Here is a 20,471-nt window from a genome sequence, read left to right on the forward strand (position 1 = left end):
AAAAATACTTAATTCTGCCACTCCCTTGTTAGAAAGCAACTGCAGACAATATGTAATGGTATGAGCATGGCTGTTTTCCAATAACTTATTTACACACACAGGCAGTAGACCAGATACACATGGGTAACAGGCCTCTACTTACATAAATGACTTGCCTTAAGTCCCATAGCTGATGTGATTAACAAGGTTGAGAGGAACACAAGTCATTTAGAGCCAATAACCGTGGTCATTAGACAGTAAGGCTTTGACAGTAACAATATGTTTATTATAACATCCAGCCAAGAATACAAACACAAAATACCTCTTAATTTAAGGAGAATAAGAAAACATCAGGCGATTCTTAGAGTACTACTACAAATACAGCCTTCACCTACAGTAAAAATTAAGCCAATTTCAATCATTTTGGTCATCATCCCAGTCTTTCTTCCCACTTGGAGGCTTGGGCCCACCAGCTGGTTTTGCCATGATGATCTGCATAAAAAAGAATCACACAAAAGTATGCTTATAAACTCAACCTTTAGAATGAAAAGAATGCTTCTATTAGCATGATTTAAGATTAAGCAGTCTTCTTGATATAATTATGTACTGCATATAAAACACTATAGCAATTTGCTAGCTCCCTTGTTAGAAATTCAATTGTAAACTTTCAGCAGCATGAGGTTTACTGCTTTTGTGGATAACCGCAACAAAATCCACACAGATTAGTGAACATTCCAAGACATGCACTTCAATAACTCAAAAAGCTGAAAGTGAAAATATGTGCATGCATCACTAGTATAAGTCGGTCAGTCAGTTTGGCACCTGATTTGCTATTTATATATGAGATTCGTCTTGCCAACCATCTCTGTCCCAATTTCCTTGTAGTTTAGGAGCTTTAGGTCCACCTGCCACCTTTGCCATTATAATCTAAAGTAGTTGATACATAAATATATACAAAGTTTAACACTGAAATGTTCCAAAACCTGTAAATGAGAACCATTCAAAGCATCCGGTTTTCATAAACAAAAATCTAAGCCCTTAGTTCCCAAGTTAAAAAAAGCGCCACAAACCTCACCTTACTTTATCTAAAATAAATGGGTTTTAGTTTTTTTTTTTGAGACAGAGTCTTGCTCTGTTGCCCAGGCTAGAGAGTGCAGTGGCGCAATCTTGCCTCAATGCAACCTCTGCCTCCTGGGTTCAAGCAATTCTTCTGCCTCAGCCTCCCAAGTAACTGAGTTTACAGGTGCCTGCCACCATGCCCGGCTAATTTTTTATTTTTAGAACAGATGGGGTTTCACCATGTTGGCCAGGCTGGTCTCAAACTCCTGCATGATCCACCCACCTCGGCCTCCCGAAGTGTTGGGATTACAGGCCTGAGCCACTGTGCTCAGCCAGAAAACATCTTAATTACCATCTGCAAACATAAGCTGTGCACAGTGGCTCGTGCCTGTAATCCTAGCACTTTGGGAGGCCAAGGTTTGAGGCCAGGAGTTTGAGACCAGCCTCAGCAACAAAGAGACCCAGTCTACAAAAACTAAAAAAAAAATGTATATATAAAATATATATATATACACACACATAAAATCAGCCAACCGTGACAGCACCTGCCTACAGTCCCAGCTATTCAGGATGCTAAGGCAGAAGAATCACTGGAACTCAGGATTTTGAGGTTGTGGGGAGCTTATTATGATTGTGCCACTGTACTCCAACCTGGGTGATAGAGTAAGACCTTATCACAACAACAAAAACAACAACAAAGATACCTAAACCTGAAATTCTCAGAGTAACATGTTACTGATTGAGGGTAATATCAGATTGAATTAAAGGCATTAAGCGTAATTTTAGAACCTAAGTGCACCTTGATTTTAAAAAGTAACTAAAAGCCGGGTGTGGTGGCTCACACCTGTAATCCCAGCACTTTGGGCAGCTGAGGTGGGCAGATCACGAGGTCAAGAGATCGAGACCATCCTGGCCAACATGGTGAAACCCCATCTCTACTAAAATTAAAAAAAAAAATTAAGTGGGCATGGTGGCATATGCCTGTAGTGCCAGCTACTTGGGAGGCTGAGGCAGGAGAATCGGTTGAACCAGGGAAGTGGAGGTTGCAGTGAACTGAGATCACGCCACTGCACTCCAGCCTGGCGACAGAGTGAGACTCCATCTCAAAATAATAAAAAATAAATAAATAAATAAAATAACTAAAACAAGTAGTTCACAAATTTTAGTGGGCACCATAATCAGACAGAGTGCTCATTAAAACAGACTGCTAGGCTTCTTCCAACATTTCTGGTATCACTGGGTCTGGAGTGAAATCCAAGAATCTGTATTTCTCTTTTTTTTGAGACGGAGTCTTGCTCTGTTGCCCAGGATGGAGTGCAGTGGTGCCATTTATGCTCACTGCAAACTCTGCCTCCCAGGTTCACACCATTCTCCTGCCTCAGTCACCCAAGTAGCTGGGACTACAGGCATCTGCCACCACACCCAGCTAATCTTTTGTTTTTTTAGTAGAGATGGGGTTTCACCACGTTAGCCAGGATGGTCTCGATCTCCTGACCTTGTGATCCGACTGCCTCAGCCTCCCAAAGTGCTGGGATTACAGGCGTGAGCCACCACGCCCGGCCTCCGAGAATCTGTATTTCTTATTTATTTTTAGTTTTTTAAAAGATGGAGTATCACTCTGTCAACCAGGCTGGAGTGCCATGAGATCTGATCATAGCTCACTGCAGCCTTCTACTCCCAGGCTCAAGTGATCCTCCCACCTCAGCCTCCTGCATAACTGGGATTACAGGTGTGAGCCACCATACCTGGCTGAGAATCTGTCATTCTAACAAGTTCTCAGGTGATGTTGATGCTATTTTGGGACCATACTTTGAGAACTAGTGAAACAGACATTCGAACAAAGATTAATCCAGCCCGTACTACACTATCTAATGCTTAAAGCTTGATGTGCAATTCCTTTTCTAGAATATATACTATACAAATTGAGGTTCATTATACTATACACTATATACACAAACTGGTTAGTATAGTTGGATGGGTCCTTTAGATACATACTTTACACAGAGTGCAAAGACTAGGGGAACAGATCAACCAACAACTTCCCCTACCATAAGATAAAGCAGAGTTCCTAGTTTAAAGCCAAAAATCAAAGTGCCTTTGTGACCAAGGGTGGTTGTTATTGTCTTGGTTGGAAATAATTGACATTCAGTTCCTAACTCAGTTGGAATTTTTGCGTACCTTATGCTGCAGTCTACTTAGCTTCTTAAGTCCCTGCTATTTTTGGTTTCCCCTTTTATTCTTAGCCACATTCTAATTTCTAGAATAAGTATTTCCTTAGGTCTCTATTTATTTAAAAACTCAAACATATTCTTCCATTGAAAATCACCTAATAAGCTGATAGAGAAACCGCTGTTAATCTGGTACCCAAACATCTAGTTTCTGCTTATTTCCAGTGACTTGAAACCAAATATCCAGTTCTTTTTGGTTATCTCTTGCTATCATAGTTCTTCCAATAAATTTGTTATAATTAAAACCAACTGGTCCTTACTGTACTTAAAAGTTGAATTATCTTTCCACTGATTTCTACTTAGGACTTACTCCAACTTTAATATGACATGACTTTTACCTAATGGATTTATACTGTCCCTCTAGCAAATTAAAATTTTCTATTAAGTACTTATAAATAGTCATTGCTTATTAATTACTTCTGAAATTTTGTGGGGAAATGATTAAGTTTGCCAGAAAATGCCTTTTGGAAAAATAATTATGATTTCAGGTTTACTTCTTTTTTTTTTTTTTTTTTTTTTTGAGACGGAGTCTCACTCTGTCGCCCAGGCTGGAGTGCAGTGGCCGGATCTCAGCTCACTGCAAGCTCCGCCTCCCGGGTTTATGCCATTCTCTCGCCTCAGCCTCCCGAGTAGCTGGGACTACAGGCGCCCGCCACATCGCCCGGCTAATTTTTTGTATTTTTTTAGTAGAGACGGGGTTTCACCATGTTAGCCAGGATGGTCTCGATCTCCTGACCTCGTGATCCACCCGTCTCGGCCTCCCAAAGTGCTGGGATTACAGGCTTGAGCCACCGTGCCCGGCCTACTTCTATATATAGAACAGTCTACCACAGTTCAAAAAAAAAGTAGAAATATGATTTTTAAACACCTTTAACATCTTTTAGTACCTCAAGCTATAATTTGTCATAGCAGAAAAAATTTTCAATGCCCCGTCCTCTTATCTGCAGACAGCTAGAGACTCCATTTTCCTTCAGGTTGGTGGTCTGCAATGTCTGCTTGAGGGCTTTATGGTCCTTCCAAATTCCATGTTAGTATTATACATTAAATTTACTCTCTAAATTATTTGTACAAAGGGGTTCTAAGGCTAAAAGGTTTGAAAGTTATATTTAACTTACATTTGTTCCACTGATTCCAACTTAAAATGGCAAAGGATTCTTTCAGTGGAAAGATGTCCATTTTAAATTAGTTGTAATATATTCAATACAATTTATAATAGAAGAAAAAAAAACGGAGGGGGGCACATAGTGTCTAATATGTGAGGAGTGAGGACTAAGAATCCTTTGAATTAGAACTATGCTATGTTCTAGTTCTGGGAAAATAGACTATTAAACCATATGCAAATGAGTATTTTTAAAGATCAAAATTTCACTTTGCTCACCTGATCCACTCTAAGTACAGTGACTGCAGCATTAGTAGCGAGTTTGATAGCCCAATATTTTCCCAGGTAAGTATCTAGAATACCAGCTTCCAACATGTCCTTTACAGCAGGGACTTCAGCCTGTCAAAGCACAATTTTCATCCTTTCATTTAAAATCCTCTTATGTGAAAATGTTTATACCTAACAAAAAGCCCCACATAGCTCCTTAAATAGTACTGGAAAGTAACCAAGCACAGTACTACCTTACAGAGTCATCCTTTAGTATGTGAGGATTGGTTCCAGGACCCCCAAGGATGCCAAAATCCGTGGATGCTCAAATCCATTACATAAAATGGCATGGTGTTTGGATTTAATCTATGCGCATCCTCGTATATACTTTAAATCATCTCCAGATTAATTATATAACAGTGTAAATAGTTGTTATACTGTATTTTTACATGTGTTTAGTTTTTCCAAATATTTCAATCTGTGGTTGGTTGAATCAATGGCTACAGAACTGGGCTGATTACACACTACAGAACAGAAGGCTATCAATAAAACAGAAGGAAAATGAAACATTCTTCCATCAGACAAACTATGTAAAAACTAAGAAAATAATCTGCTCCCAAATCAGAACCCTGTTTCTCATTGATACTTCTTTTAAACTCACACTATTTTTAGGTTGTGCATTCCCCAAATAAAGCAATTTAAGTTCAGTGTTTTTTCAAATACCTCAATATCTAATCCAACATTTTTATTTCCTTCTTGATGTACTGCATAAAGTTTAGAGATTACTTCATTGGCCTTAACTCCAGAGTTTTCTGCCAGTGCGCGGGGAATAGCTTCAAATGCCTCAGCAAACTTCTTAATAGCGTACTGTTCAAGTCCAGGACATGTCTAAAACAAAAATGTGTTAATTATTGCCTTTTATTCAAGCAATGGAAAGAAAGTCAATTTATACAGAAAAAGCTGTACCTCTCCGTATGATGTGATCTGTTTGGCTAATTCAATTTCTGTTGCTCCACCTCCAGGTACAAGACGTTTATCCTGTACGTAGTCCCCCCGCCAAAAAAAAAAAACACACAAAAATTCACTAAAAAGCAGTTCGCAGTTTTCTCATCTTTTCACATTCCAGTACCCCACCAAACAGGAGTTTTTATCAGTCATTGTTACTCAAATACATATTACAAATTTGGTAAAAGTGAGTGGGTGGGGCAGATTTTCTTAGTGCACGGTGTCTGGTATATGAAAAGGATCAAAGTGAAGAATGGGAATAGCACCATATCATTTTTGCATATCCACAGATATAGCACTAAGAACTGCTTTAGCAACTCAAAGTACATTACAATGGAAAACTACCATAAACAATGTTTTTAAAAGCTCTGCGTTGCTGTTAACTCCTCTGTACAATCCTTTTTGGAAACTATCATATTCAATAGCAGTGAACACTTAAGTCTTAGGTAAAAACAAAAACAGGTGCTTCATTTCATATAAACCACTCATTCTGAAGTACTCGTGATGTGCATGAGTCTGCCAACTGTACTTTTAAGAACATACAAAGTACTCAGACCTTACAAACTACTAAGATTATTGCTAATACTGACCCTTGTAAGAACTTTGAAAGTATTAACACCATCGTCTACTGCCCTTTCTATGTCATCCATCAGATTGTCTGTAGAGCCTCGAAGTACTATGGTAGAAATGGCGCCATCTTCCTTTTCTATCAAAAAATTAAATATATTTGGTGATTAAATACAAGAGCTAAAGCCCTGCACTTAAACATGTTTTACCATTCCTACATACCATGCTTAAAAACCACCACCTGAGTATCTCCAACTTCTGAGAGGCAAACACTGTCACAATGTCCCATTTCTTCAAGGACAGGAGGTGTCTGTAAGAAAGTGACTGTTGTAATAAAAATTCCATCATGTTCAACTATCTTTTAGTGTTTTCCAAAATACATACCAATCTAGGAAGAGCTGTAGCACCAACTGTTTTACAGAGTCTTCGGAGATCCCATTTTGAGTTTAGCCTTTAAAAAACAAAGACCTTAATACAAGTTTTAATCCATTTGACTTTAATTTCAGATAGCATATAAACTTCAAATTAAAGAGGAACCTGTATACCAGCCCCCATGTCACATTCTTTTGACAGTGGATTTTAACTCAGAACACGTCTGGATTGCAATGAACACTGAGGCCAGGAAGCTGATTGCTGACTCTGAGCGAGTCCAGCTGGCCAATAGTACCACATCTTAAGTCTGTGTTGTATGGCATTGTTCTAGAATTGCGAGAATGGAAGTCACTTTAGGATGCCAGTGGTTTATAGTTCTAAAACACCAGGGAAACCCTTACAAAACTCAACAGCATATAGAAAATTTTTGCTTTACTTTGTGCAATCAATGTTCTGTGAACAGGAGTGATTTATTTTGCACATTTTATTAGGTACTAGGGATGGTGGTAGGTAGAAATGGATAAGTTGTCTAGTGTGCACCATAAATGTGTTCATGGATTAAAAGGGATCTTCCTGACTCCACACTCTGATAGGCAATGCACCAAGCTTGTGTCTAGTCTCTTGGACAAGTTGTTCCTTTTGCCTGGAATGCTTTTCCCTCTTCAGATATCTGGTCATTGGTTCTTCAAGCTCTCAGCTTCAATTTATGTTTTCTCAGAGGTGTTTCCTGACCCCTCCCCAAACTAAGTCCTTTTGCTATTTGACCTAATACCTATACTTTCCCTTTATTAACAGTCGTCGTGGTCTATTTTGTTTAGTGTTTTCACCACCGAAAAAAACATTTATGATATAGGTAAAAAGAATTTGGCTTTCTCTTACCTCACTAACATGATATTATATTTGTTTGCATAATGAAGAGCCATGTCTGCCACTTTGCCACCTGTTACTACGACATTTGCACCAGTATCAGCAATAGCTTTGACTTGTGCATCCATGAGATTTTCTTCTCCCTTACTAAAATTCATCAGTTCTTCAGCAGTCTTTATCAACACTGTTCCCTGGCAAAACAAGTAAACATTCCCTTTAAAATCATTTCACTACATTGGTGTTCAAAGTTGTAAGATAGCAGTTTACTGAATAAATAATTTTAAGGTTTGGCAAAAAAAAAAAAGAAGATAAATGTGCATATATTATGAAGCAGCAGAATACTAAATGCTTCTAGAACCTTCTAGATGCATCTGCTTTTGATAAGTACTTAGGTGGAAAAGTACTTCTAGTTATTTATTTTTGAGACACAGTCTCACTCTGTCGCCATGCTGGTGTGCAGTGGCAGGATCTCGGCTCACCGCAACCTCTGACTCCCTGGTTCAAGCGATTCTCCTGCCTCAGCCTCACAAGTAGCTGGGCTTACAGGCAAGCGCCACCACGCCTAGCTAATTTTTGTATTTTTAGTAGAGACAGGGTTTCACCATGTTGGCCAGGATGGTCTCAATCTCCTGACCTCGTGATTTGCCTGCCTTGGCCTATGCTGGGATTATAGGCGTGAGCCACCGTGCCCGGCCGAAAAGCACTTTTATTTTATATGTCAGATAGGTGTCCTGGTATTTGTCTTTTGACAAAGGTTAACTAGTATTAGCAAAACAACATTGTGGTTCTCAAACTTTTTCTAAAATGTGGACTTGGCGAGGCCAAGGTAGGTGGATCATTTGCAGTCAGGAGTTGGAGACCAGTCTGGCCAACATGGTTAAACTGTCTCTACTGAAAGTACAGAAATTAGCCAGAGATCGCTTGAACCCAAGAGGCAGAGGTTGCAGTGAGCCGAGATCATACCAATGCACTCCAGCCTGGGTGACAAAGCAAGACACTGTCTCAAAAAAAAAAAAGAATAAAATAAAATAAAATAAAATGTGGACCAAAGACCACAACCAGCTCATGCTACAAAATTTTAAAACTGTCAACAACTTGGATTTCAAGAATTCTAGAGATGAAGTCAGTCACTATTGACTGTAAACACAAACTTCAAACTTTCTAACATATATTTTTAGAAACATACCTACCATTTTCAAATTACATTAGCTTATCTTGTTTCAGGATGCTACAGAATATCAATTTTATTTTTGTGACGAGTACACAAAGTACTCGCATTCTCATATTCTTTCACTTGCTGAATTTATAAGCTGTACTAGAAGGGCTGTGTGTCAGATTATAAATAATATGGCCACCATCTTTATATTTCAAGTTTAATGTTCAGTAGTTGAATTAGATATTCAAAGAACATAAATCTGGCATAAAAAAATAGGTAAGATCCTGCAATGTTCAGTTTTTTAAGAAGTACTTACTGCTTTAAGAGCTAACTCAAACAATCTGAAAGTGCAACCCCAATTATTACTTTTAAGGTTTGAAGTCTACATACCTTAGTTTCTGTTATCGTGCCATCAAAAGGACAAGAGTACACTGCTATTTTTGCATCTTTGACAGATGTTACATCACCTTCGGTTTCCTTCTTAAAAACCATGCCATGCAATACTGAAGAGGAACTGATACCGGAGCCCTAAGGAATTGAATACCAAAACCATCAGCGATCTCATGAAATAACATTACGGTCAAACTGTTCATTCTCCATATACCAGAAATCTCCCTCTCTAAAATAAAGTCATAAACCAAGACAGTGACTCCTGGGATAAGGGGTGGGGGGCTGGACATAAAGCACGCCCTTCTGCTCTAGTCAGAAATCACTGAGGGAATGGGCTACTGTTAGAGAGGAGAGGTCCTTCAGTGTACTGGGAAGAACCAAAGGCAGAGAACTGCTCTTAGCCATTCAGTTACCTAGTACTTGGTGCCAATATACCAGCCACAGCTGTCAATACTGCGAATACAACACACAAGGCAAAGATTCTGTCCTCACAAGGTCACAGTTTAATGGGGAAAGCTGGCAGGACGTGGAGGGAGACAGCAAACATGGAACACATGAGGATCTTCAGGGAAAGCACATGTACTTATGTTAAGCTAAATTCACATTAACAATCAGAATGCCAAATGTGCAAAACCAAAACCACTCCACTGATAGGTTTTACTCTATCAAGCACATTTTATCAAAAATATAATATTTCAATACTAACATTAAAGTGTGAATTCTATTATTGAAGAGGGATAGGGCAATTTCCACCCCACTCAAAACTGTCTTCTAAGCTTATTATAATTCAGAGTATTATGAAGAACACAAAAAAATTAGTATTTTGGGCTGGGCGTGGTGGCTCACACCCGTAATCTCAGCACTTTGGGAGGCCAAGGTGGGCGGATCATGAGGTCAGGAGTTCGAGACCAGCCAGGCCAACATGGCGAAAACCCTGCCTCTACTAAAAAACACAAAAATTAGCTGGGCTTGGTGACGCACACCTATAATCCCAGCTACTCGGGAGGTTGAGGCAGGAGAATCACTTGAAACTGGGAGACGGAGGTTGCAGTGAGCCAAGGTCGCGGCACTGCACTCCAACCTGGGCGACAGAGACAGACTATCTCAAAAAAAAAAAAAAAAAATTTAGCATTTTGTTTATACATTGTTCTTAAACCCACAAGACATCACAGAAAATGACTTTATAAGGAGATAGTATGTCAATATCCTTTTAAACTTAAATAGGTAGTAGCATTATTACAACTTAGCAATATCAAAATGTTATAAAATAATGCCTCGAAGGCCAGGCACAGTGGCTGACGCCTGTTAATCCCAGCACTTTGGGAGGCCGAGGTGGGCGGGATCACCTGAGGTTGGGAGTTCAAGAACAGCCTGACCAACATGGAGAAACCCCATCTCTACTAAAAATACAAAATTAGCCGGGTGTGGTGGCGCATGCCTGTAATCCCAGCTACTCGGGAGGCTGAGACTGGAGAATCGCTTGAACCGGGAGGCAGAGGTTGCGGTAAGCCGAGATCGCGCCATTACACTCCAGCCTGGGCAACAAGAGCAAGACTCCATCTCAAAAAATAAAATAAATAAATAAAAAATAATAATGCCTCGAAAAAAGTCCTAAGTGTCCGAAATCATGAAGTAACATTTAGGTTTTGATGAACACAATTTTTTTTTTTTTTGCACAAAAAACAAAAACAACACAAAAAACTGATCTAGATATGTAGCATTAATGCATTTTCTACTTACCAGAATTTTACAGACTCTGATGTTATCAACATTGAAATGGCCGGAATCAGGAAAAATAGATACTGTTAAGAAATGAGACATATCAAAAGATTATTTTGGGACAACAGAGAAAATACCTAGTCATGTTAAAGACATTTTTATTTTGGATCTTTTCATTTACTGAAATTTACTTACCGCATGCCTGAGCAATAAGCTTGGCCAGAAATACTTCATTACCATATTGTTTACTCATTATGGAGGTACGAAGTAGAGATGAGACTTCATCAACATCTCGAAGGTTTTTTGCAGAACAACATACCAAATTAGGAAGAATCTCATGAGCTTTTCTGCAGGCTATTTCATAACCTTCTATGACCTGAAATATAAACAACAACATTTCCTATTCTGACATGACTTAAAGTAGCTTACTTAGGTAACTGAATACATATGGAAGTTTATTTTTGATATAAAATGACAAAGAATATACTTTGGAATAATACATATAGTACACTCTACTAGTTATGAATGGAGGCTTAGATGACAGCCCAAATTTGAATCTTAACTCTACCTAACTCACTAGCTATGAGATCTTGGGCAAGATTTTTCTAATTTTAATCTCTTTTCTCATCTAAAATAAAGTGGAAAAAAAAAAGAAAAAATAGATAAAATGGGATTATAAGGCCTCACTAATAGGGTTTTCGTGAGACTAAAATGATACTGCATGTGAAGCATATGTACTGTAATGGCTGGTACAGAGAAACTGCTCAGTACATGTTAGCTACTATTATAATAATGATTTTAGTTTATGTTTTAAGCAGGTAAGCAAAATGTAAGCAAAAATTAAGTAGGAGTAAATTATAAATGAACACTTGCCTCTGAAACTGACAGGCCAATCCTCAGAAGTTCTTCAGCTAATTCCAGGAGAGCTCCAGCAAATACCAGAACAAAGTTTGTGCCATCTCCAACTTCTTGCTCTTGCATATGAGAAGCCATTACAATCATTTTTGCAGCAGGATGCTGTACCTAGTAGAAAAGGTAATACCAAGTTAAACATCTGATTCTTAAAGCAGCATAAAATTGTTCATTTCCATTTCTTAAATAGACTCCAATTTTCCTGTAGATTAAGTAACTCCATTTGATCACACTGCTATACGCTACTTATAGTGTGGTCACAAGAAAAAATCCAAGTCCCTTTATGCCGATCAGCACAAATGTATCACTATAAATAAGAATTTCAAAGTGCATCCTCTTTTGATGGCCTGTACATACAGTGCCACACATATGGTTCAGCATATCATTATATCTCACTAAATTAAAAAACAAAGTAATTACAACCACCAAACCTAAGTATTTTTTAAAAATCCTTCAGGAGAACTAAAATAGATACCACTTAACTTGGTCATGAGTCTCAGTATCTATTTTACCATATATTCTTGTTCTAAGGGCTATCATTTGTGATTTAAAGAAAGGGGGGGGTATAAAATTTTTCTTAAAATGTAACATAATTTTACGTGGATTTTATTCTTAAGATTTAATTTTAGATACCTTTACAGAAACAAGCCAAGGAGTAAGAACTGAAAGCAGGGAGTAAACTATAAAAGTCAGCCCTGTGATTTTATTACTTTGACAGTATCACCACTGTACTTTAATAACTCCTGATGTTAACTCCTGAGATCATCAGTATGCAACATTAACATTCACAATGACAAATTATTGCACAAGTGTTTTGTGGAGTTAAAATTTAACTTTTAACTTAAAAAAAATTATATATTATATATTTTTAAGTTGGAGTCTTGGTCTATTGCCCAGACTGGAGTGCAGTGGCATGATCTTGGCTCATTGCAACCTCGGCCTCCCAGGTTCAAGCGATTTTTCAGCCCCAGCCTCCTGAGTAGCTGGAATTACAGGTGTGCACCACCACACCCGGCTAATTTTTTTTCTGTATTTTTAGTAGAGACGGGGTTTCACCATGTTGGCCAGGCTAGTCTAGAACCCCTGACCTCAGGCGATCCACCTGCCTCGACCTCCCAAAGTGGTGGGATTACAGGCATGAGCCACCGCGTCCAGCCAAAAATATTTTAAGAGGTTAGAGAAATGCTGATTCTTCTATAGTTTCATTTAAAACAAAAGATTAAGTTCTAGCGCTTTCAAGGGCTAAGCTGCAGGAAAATTCCCTGAAGCTGAATATGTTATCCTTTAATTACAAGGCGGGAATGAGGAATGGCTCTCTCTGCCTGTTCAGGTGCCAGATCTTCCTTACAACCCTGCTGGCAGGCAGTATCTATTTTATAGACTCTAATAGCAAAACTGGAGCTGAACAAAGTAGAATGCCATAAACTGACTGTTTTTATTTTCATAAAACCAAGTGGGTGGATCTTTTTAAAAACCACTGTTTTATGTATACGTTTTTGCATTGTGGAATAATTCACTTCAGAGTCACTCTATCGAATGAAGATAATGGTAATCAATTTCATATCGCAATTAGCAATGTATCACAACCAATCCCTCCACAAATCAATAACTTAAGAAATTTTTAAGATTTCAGTGGTTACAATGTTCCATCTAAAGAGGGCTCTCTATAATTAGAACAACCTGTATAATAAATTTTCAAGTTGGAAAAATAGTCCCTTATCCAATCTGAAGTAAGAGATTTCTTCTAGTTAAAGTCTACTTAATTTTGATGTCACCAAAATATTTCTTGACTTTTAAAGAAACAACTTACTTCTAGTTCTCTTAAAATAGTCGCTGCATCATTTGTCACAAACAACTTCTCCAAGTGGTTGATAACCATTTTGTTCATTCCTCAAAAGTAACAGTTAAAAAAAGAAAAAGCCATTATTAATCAAATCCTTACCCAAATACCCACGAAAATCTAGTAAAAAAATATAAATTTGTATATTTAAAAAATAGCTTTGTAAGAAAACACATAGTATCTATTCTTCAAGTTTATCTTATAGCCCCATGGGCATTCTCTGACCACAGACCCATATTCTTTCTTTCCTTTTTAATGTCCTATAATATTTACTACGTAACATGCCAAATCTCACATTTTTGCCAATTTCTGTCTTCTGTTTGCAACATGATTGTCGTGCAACAAGTGCTCAACAGATATTAACATGTAAAAAGGCCAAATAACCTATTTAGTATAATTAGTTGTATGTTTATTCCATGAAACTGTATCAATTAAATTTAATTGGTGGTAGAAGGCAAGAAGAAGGAGGGAATTTTCTTCCTTAAACTATGTCACTTTTATATTCAGTGTTTGTCATAATGAACATTAGGTACTATCTTACTAGTCAAAGTGTGATAATTTTTCTACCCTCTCAACAGGATAAAAAGTAATATATTGATCCCTATTTTTCTAGAGATGTGAGTTGATTGAAAATTAGAAATAACTAAAAACTTGAACTATTAATTGAGCTATCAAATTAACTTCCAAAGCCATACTATCACATCCTCAGAACAAGTTTGAAAGAAGAGGTAGTACACAAAATTCTACTACTGTATCTTTACAAATATTAATTTAGAAATTACCATTTGGTCCATATGCTGTACGAGTGGTTTGGGCAAGCTCCTTGCAAGCTTGTATATTTCTATACACAGCCTCTTCTAATCCTGAAAAGTGCTGTTAAAAAAACAAACAAAAAACCCCGCTAATTAGACAGGAGAGTGAAACAAGAATTTTCAAACAGAAGATATCTTTGCTTATATCTTACTTCTAATAAAGAGGGAGCTTAGCTGAGGTATTCGGCACAAGAGGGCTGGTTACAAATCAGCTTTCTGGCTCTTTTTTAATTTGGGCAATTTTCTTAATATTTCTTCATTATAAAATGAGGTAATTATAATAGTACCTACCTCATAGGATTGTTGAGACAATCAAACAAGATTTATGTAAAACACAGCATTTGATATCCATAAATGATGCATACATTTCCTCTCTAGCTGAATGAATAAAAGTATAACATTTTGGGGGACTGCAGATACCTACTTACACATCAAATCGTAAGACTTATAATTTTTTTATTAAAAGTAGTGAAAAGTACAGGGAACCATGCTAAGGCTAATTAGAGAATGGGAATGAGGTACTTCAAGTCGAATACCTTTCCAGAGTTTATCGGTATTTTCTAATGTTGAAATGTGGAATATTTTTCTCATTGTGTTAGAATCTAGGCTTTTGTAAAGCCAAAAGTTCTTTAAGTATATGCCACTGAAGTGTTTAGGGACCGAAGTACACAGACTGTTGAATACTTTTTTTGAATTGCAACATTATCCCAATGTATATGTATTGAAAAAGTGAACTGTTCACAGTACTAAAAACTCTCACAAATTCCACACTGGACTTTTTAGAGTTGAGGTTTACTTGGGTCCTCAGATATATTTCACTCATCTACAGTGCATGAGAACATTTCTTTAGAGCTGTGCTGCCCAATACAGTCGCCACTAGCTACATGGGGCTAGTGAAAGCAAGTAAAATAAATTTTCAAGTAATTAAAATTTAAAAATTCAGTTCCTCAATTGCAGGAGCCACGCACAGTTCAAATGCCCAGTAGCTACATGTGGCTAATGAATATCACATTGGACAGGCTGATACAGCATATGTCCAACACTGCGAAAAGTTCTATTACGCAGTACTGCTTTACAATACAAGCCATGATTTTGTGATCCAAAACCAAGGTTAATAGCCATTACATTTTTTTTGAGAGAAAGAGTCTCTATTGCTCAGGCTGGAGTGCGGTGGCACAATCTCAGCTCACTGCAACCTGGGCCTCCCGGTTCAAGCAATTCTGGAGGCTCAGCCTCCTGAGAAGCTGGGACTAGAGGCGCGCGCCACCACACCAGGCTAAGTTTTTTTGTATTTTACCCCTGCCAACAGCCACTACTCTAAAAGCATCTTCAGCAATAAGAACTGTATGACAGCAGTAACACTTAAGTCTGAACTCCTGGCTTACACTCTTGCTTCTTCCCCTCACTCCCCATTCTGTGAGAAACTACCATCTGATCAGATCCCATCATTCCCATACTTAAGACCTTCAAGGCCGGGCGCGGTGGCTCACGCCTGTAATCCCAGCACTTTGGGAGGCCTAGGCGAGCGGATCACGAGGTCAGGAGTTTAAGACCAGGCTGGTCAACATAGTGAACCCTTGTCTCTACTAAAAACACACAAAAAATTAGCAGGGCGTGCGCCTGTAATCCCAGCTACTCCGGAGGCTGAGGCAGGAGAATCGCGTGAACCCGGCAGGTGGAGGTTGGAGATTGCGCCACTGCATCCCAGCCTGGGCGACAGAACAAGATCTCGTCTCAAAAAAAAAAAAAAAAAACAAACAACAACAACAAAAAAAACCCTTCAATAGTTTCCTATCCCACTTAGGATAAAATGCAAATCCCTCTTCAGGGAAACAAGGCCCTACATATCCTGGCCCGTGTATCCTTGCATAGCTCCTCCTCTGAATTTACCATTCTTCTTTTCTTTGGTAAGCTTCAGCCCTATAACCTGTTTTGTTTTTTTTAAAGAAGAAGAAGGAAAAAAAACACGTTCAAATCATTCCTTCCTCAGGGTCTTTGTACTAGTTAAGTACACCTAAATAAGAGGTGGGGGTAAACAGCCCAGGCTCAGGGGCTTCTCTCACTAAGCACTGAGCTAAGAGTTCTTCCCTAAATATCTAAGTGTTCTGCCTATTCCTGATCCTTCTTTTAGAGACATTTTTACCTCCTGTCATCCTCTACTATAGTACAGTTTCTTTCATCATTATTTGGAATTCTTCTTTTATTTAATCATTATATCTGCCTTAGAAGCACATAAACTCTACGAGAAGTGGGACTTGTGTCTTTCACTGCAGTTCCTTCAGTACCTATTTATTGAATGAAATAGCTCAGTGTTCTGTAAAAATCTACTAGCATTGGAAATACAAATAATGTTTTGTGATACACGAGTTTTCCAAAACTGTATTAGTGAAAAAAACCCAAATTGGAAGCTAATATCTCAGCCTGATTTTTTTAAGGAAATCAGCCCATGTTATTTTCAAAAGATGATTCCACCAACATTTACATTAAACCCTGACATTTACTTACTATACTGACATTATTTGAAAAGTGCATTCTACAAACATGAACCTAGTTCTATTAAACTGTTAATGCTCCCCGTACCTCGCATAACCTTAAATTCAACCACACTGATCTATTTCTTGAATTAACAAAATCTAGAGGACATACAGAGGAACGCAATTTGAATAGCACAAGAGACAAATTTATCAACAGAGCAGTAAGATATTTTTTAAAACTATGCTACTGAAATAACGTTCAAAACAAGGCCATTAAACAAATCAGTGTCATCTGTATCACTTATCCTGCAGATTACACGGTCAGAACTCAAAGAAACCACCCTCTTGGTCCAATCTCCGTAATTTAAAGGTGAAGAAAATAAAACCCAAGAGAGTTAGGTTTTAGATTAAGCCAGCTAACATAAGTTGGGACCGCAACTCATTTGGCTACAACGCATGGTTTCTGTCAACCAAGCTGAAAGCCCTGTTTCTCACTGGAAAGGAAGCAACCAAGACCCGGCCCTTTTTCCCACATACTCTTCTCTGGATCGCCTAGTTCTCCTTCTTCCCCATCCTATAACTCGCGAGCTATGTGTCAATCGGCGTCGCAGTTCCCAAGACAATTTCATCTACGTTACTCAATTTCACCCTCACAACCCCTTTTAAGCGTGACAAGCCTTAGCCCCATTTATGGATGGAGACAAAACGCACGCGCGGCTTCACGTCCGTCCACCTTCAAGGTGTACAATGTCGATCGTGCCGCCGACCCCTCAGCCTTCCTCCCGGTCGCGGAAGAAGAGAAGTGCCTGCAGGCCCTGGGGCACTTGGAAGGCCGAGTCCTTCCAAGATCACCTCCCCTTCTGGAATTTTCTCTTCCCCCGGCCGCTGTGCCAGAGCAGCACGCTCAGCCCGTTAGTAGGCCCTCCTACTTCGCCGCGGCCGCCGCAGCCCTATGCTGACTCTCCCACCTCATTCCTTTCCTTCAGCCCTTACTTTAGCTCCCTCCTTGAGCATCTGGGCAAAGCCCGGAGCCTTGGGAACGTGAAGCGCCATGGCCAGGCTGCAGGAAGCCGTTCACGCGACCGCTCAGAAGAAAGGGGAGGAAGCAAGGAGCACGCACAGCCTTCTGGGAAAGCAGCGTGCGGCCGTGTCTCGTTCTTCCTAGCGCTCCAGTTAGCCTGCCCTTTCCCCGCCGCCAGATGTGAAGCAACGCGAGAAGAGCAACTTCTGTGACCAGAACCAAGCTGACGATCCCCGATCGGGTCGATCGATAGGGCGGGCCCCGGGAGCGCCTCGGGTTTCTGGCTCACGCACGCGCAGACGGCCTAGGCCGTGGGCGCTTATTCCAGTCTGTGCTCTCTGATCGGGCCCAGTAGTCGGGGTGATAGATTTTTGCGGTTTTTGATCTGGAAACCACATATCCTTAGCTTAATTTCCACGTAATCTTCCAGACCCAGCCACCAACATCAGGGCAGGTGTGTTTTTTTTTTTTTTTTCCCGAGGCCGAGCATCTGTCCCATCCACCAAAATTGCCTTTGGGCGTGCGCTGTGTGTTGGGCACCGTAGGAAGCGCTGGGAATGCGCATGATAATTGAAGTCGTCACAAAGGGTAGCGTAGCACACATCAAATGCTCACTTGTGCCAGGTTCTGTGTGATCTGCTTTACATGCGCCAGGTTCTGTATGATCCGCTTTCCATGGAGTATCTCTGTTAATGGTCAATCTTAAAAATTAATGAATTGTCGATTAAAATACCATTTCGTTTTCCTTCTACAAAATGGAGACAATACTATTTGATTTTTAATGGTATTGTTTCCATTTTATAGAAGGGAAACTGAAGTTCACAAACGGTAAATAATTTTCCCAAGATCACAGAGCTAGTAAATATTACAGCTAGAATTCCTACCCAGATCAGACTGATTGCAAAATGCCGGTTCTAAACCACTATATATATTCCTCTTTTCTACTTCTTCCTGGGAATATGAATCCTTTTTACTTTTTTAAGATCAGCTATAAATACATATTTATCTGATTTATATATAATATATACATTTTATATAAATATATCTGATTTATATATAAATTTATAGATAAATATAAATCCCTTTGGCTTGGTGGCATGCATCTGTAGTCTCAGCTGCTCAGGAGGCTAAGGTGGGAGGATCTGCTTGAGCCTGGGAGGTTGAGGCTGCAGTGAGCTGATCTCATGCCACTGCACTCCAGCCTGGGCAACAGAGTGAGGCCCTGTCTCAAAAAAAAAAAATCTTTTTTTGCGAAAATGTAAATGCCACTCATATGGTTTGAATTTGTGTTCCTGCCCAAATATGATGTGGAATTATAATCCCCAGTGTTGGAGGTGTGGCCTGGTGGGAGGTGATTTGATCAAGGGGGCGAACGTCCCCCTTGCTGTTCTTGTGATAGTGAGTTCTCATGAGACCTGGTTGTTTAAAAGTGTGTGGCACCTCCCCACTCTGTCTCTTCCTCCTCCTCCAGCCTTGTAGGACTCTCCTGCTTCCCCTTCACTTTCCACCTTGATTGTAAGCTTCCTGAGGCTTCCCCAGCCATGCTTCCTGTATCGCCTGTGGAACTGTGAGCCAATTAAACCTCTTTTCTTTATAAATTACCCACTCTCAAGTAGTTCTTTATGGCGATTAGAGAACGGACTAATACAGCCACCCTTTTCATTCTTGGAAAATAGGAATAGTTTTAATAAAATTATACATATTATTGTGTGATAGGGTTATTGTTATTTTTTAAATAATGTTTACAAATTTATCAGTTTTAATTTCTCATACAGCAAATATTGATACCTATAACCCACATAAACAAAAGGCCTTTGAGGAAGTCAATACTTTTTAAGAGTCTAAAGGTGTTCTGAGACTGGTACATTAGAGAACTACTATGATCAGGCCCGAACAACAGAACGATCCAAGATTTTTCCCTCGATTAGCTAAGAAATAAACAAAAGCACATTCCTCTGACTCAGAGATAATGTTGCTTATAAAAATAGCTAACACAAAATAAACCTGAAAGGAGCTAAAATGACACCTGATTAATTTTATTAATTAAAAATGGAGGAATCAAATCTTGAGAAAACGTATAACTAGACCATGGAAAATAGAACTTGAGGAAAAAACCATTGATGGATCAAATTTTTGTTGAAAATTTATAATAAAAATTGATCTTTAATTTTAACAAATAGGAAATGGGAAGAATTAAAATCAATTTAAATCTGTATGGTAATTTATCAATGAATGAAATGGACTTAATTGCTAAGAATACTTTCTAGATGAAAATTAGAAACTTTATATAATTTGGGTTAAACTGCATTCATAATGATAGAGTCAAAACAAGGGCCAAATATTCGCTGAGTCCAAAAGGTCAAATATTCCTTGCCCAGAAAAGAAACACAAATATTTAAAGTGACTTTGAGGCCTGGGTTCTGGTCCTTGTTTATCTCACTGGTATCTTCTCCATTTTGGCATTAATGTCCTGTATTCTGGCCCCAGTACCTGGAATAGTTCATGCTGTCTGCTTTACCACTTCTGCCTCAGGGTCTTTACCTCTGCTGTTCTTCCTACCTAAAATGCTCTTCTATTCCCTTTTGGCTGAGTTAATTCTACCTCAGTATGCAGACAATTTCATTAGAAAGTCTTTGATGACTCCCAAGACATTCCCTGTTTGTCAGTCTCATAGCTTCTGTGTTTCTCCTTCATAGCACTTACC

The 20,471-nt window shown here is 38.9% G+C and overlaps 1 protein-coding gene across 4 annotated transcripts; it reads right to left on the bottom strand.

The window, feature by feature from the left end:
• Positions 1–240: 240 nt before the first annotated feature.
• Positions 241–18,334, bottom strand: CCT8 (chaperonin containing TCP1 subunit 8). 4 transcript variants are annotated; one of them, XM_033232254.1, is made up of 16 exons: positions 17,740–18,334; positions 14,243–14,333; positions 13,431–13,510; positions 11,582–11,731; positions 10,904–11,084; positions 10,730–10,791; positions 8,990–9,127; positions 7,456–7,634; positions 6,589–6,655; positions 6,427–6,514; positions 6,228–6,343; positions 5,599–5,670; positions 5,356–5,520; positions 4,645–4,764; positions 802–906; positions 241–471 (listed from the first exon to the last, which is right to left on the bottom strand). In XM_033232254.1, exons 1-15 carry the CDS (start codon positions 17,797–17,799, stop codon positions 814–816), a joined length of 1,662 nt encoding a protein of 553 aa, XP_033088145.1. In that variant the 5' UTR covers positions 17,800–18,334; the 3' UTR covers positions 241–471; positions 802–813. The 4 variants fall into 4 exon arrangements, with proteins under 4 accessions (XP_033088145.1, XP_033088147.1, XP_033088146.1 ...); XM_033232256.1 differs by having other exon boundaries at positions 17,715–17,874; XM_033232255.1 differs by lacking the exon at positions 802–906 and having other exon boundaries at positions 242–471.
• Positions 18,335–20,471: the final 2,137 nt, after the last annotated feature.

This window comes from Trachypithecus francoisi, unplaced genomic scaffold (assembly GCF_009764315.1).
Source record: "Trachypithecus francoisi isolate TF-2019V2 unplaced genomic scaffold, Tfra_2.0 Lachesis_group14, whole genome shotgun sequence".
Classification (NCBI taxonomy): domain Eukaryota; kingdom Metazoa; phylum Chordata; class Mammalia; order Primates; family Cercopithecidae; genus Trachypithecus; species Trachypithecus francoisi.

Bases quoted from the DNA above. Each gene is read 5' to 3' on its own strand.
- CCT8 (XM_033232254.1), bottom strand. From the start codon at position 17,799: ATGGCGCTTCACGTTCCCAAGGCTCCGGGCTTTGCCCAGATGCTCAAG. The intron at 9,128-10,729 runs GTAAGTAGAAAA...TCAATTCCTTAG, and splicing joins TCAGAGTCTGTAAAATTCTG to GGCTCCGGTATCAGTTCCTC. The intron at 4,765-5,355 runs GTATTTGAAAAA...GTGCTTTGACAG, and splicing joins ATGTTGGATTAGATATTGAG to GCTGAAGTCCCTGCTGTAAA.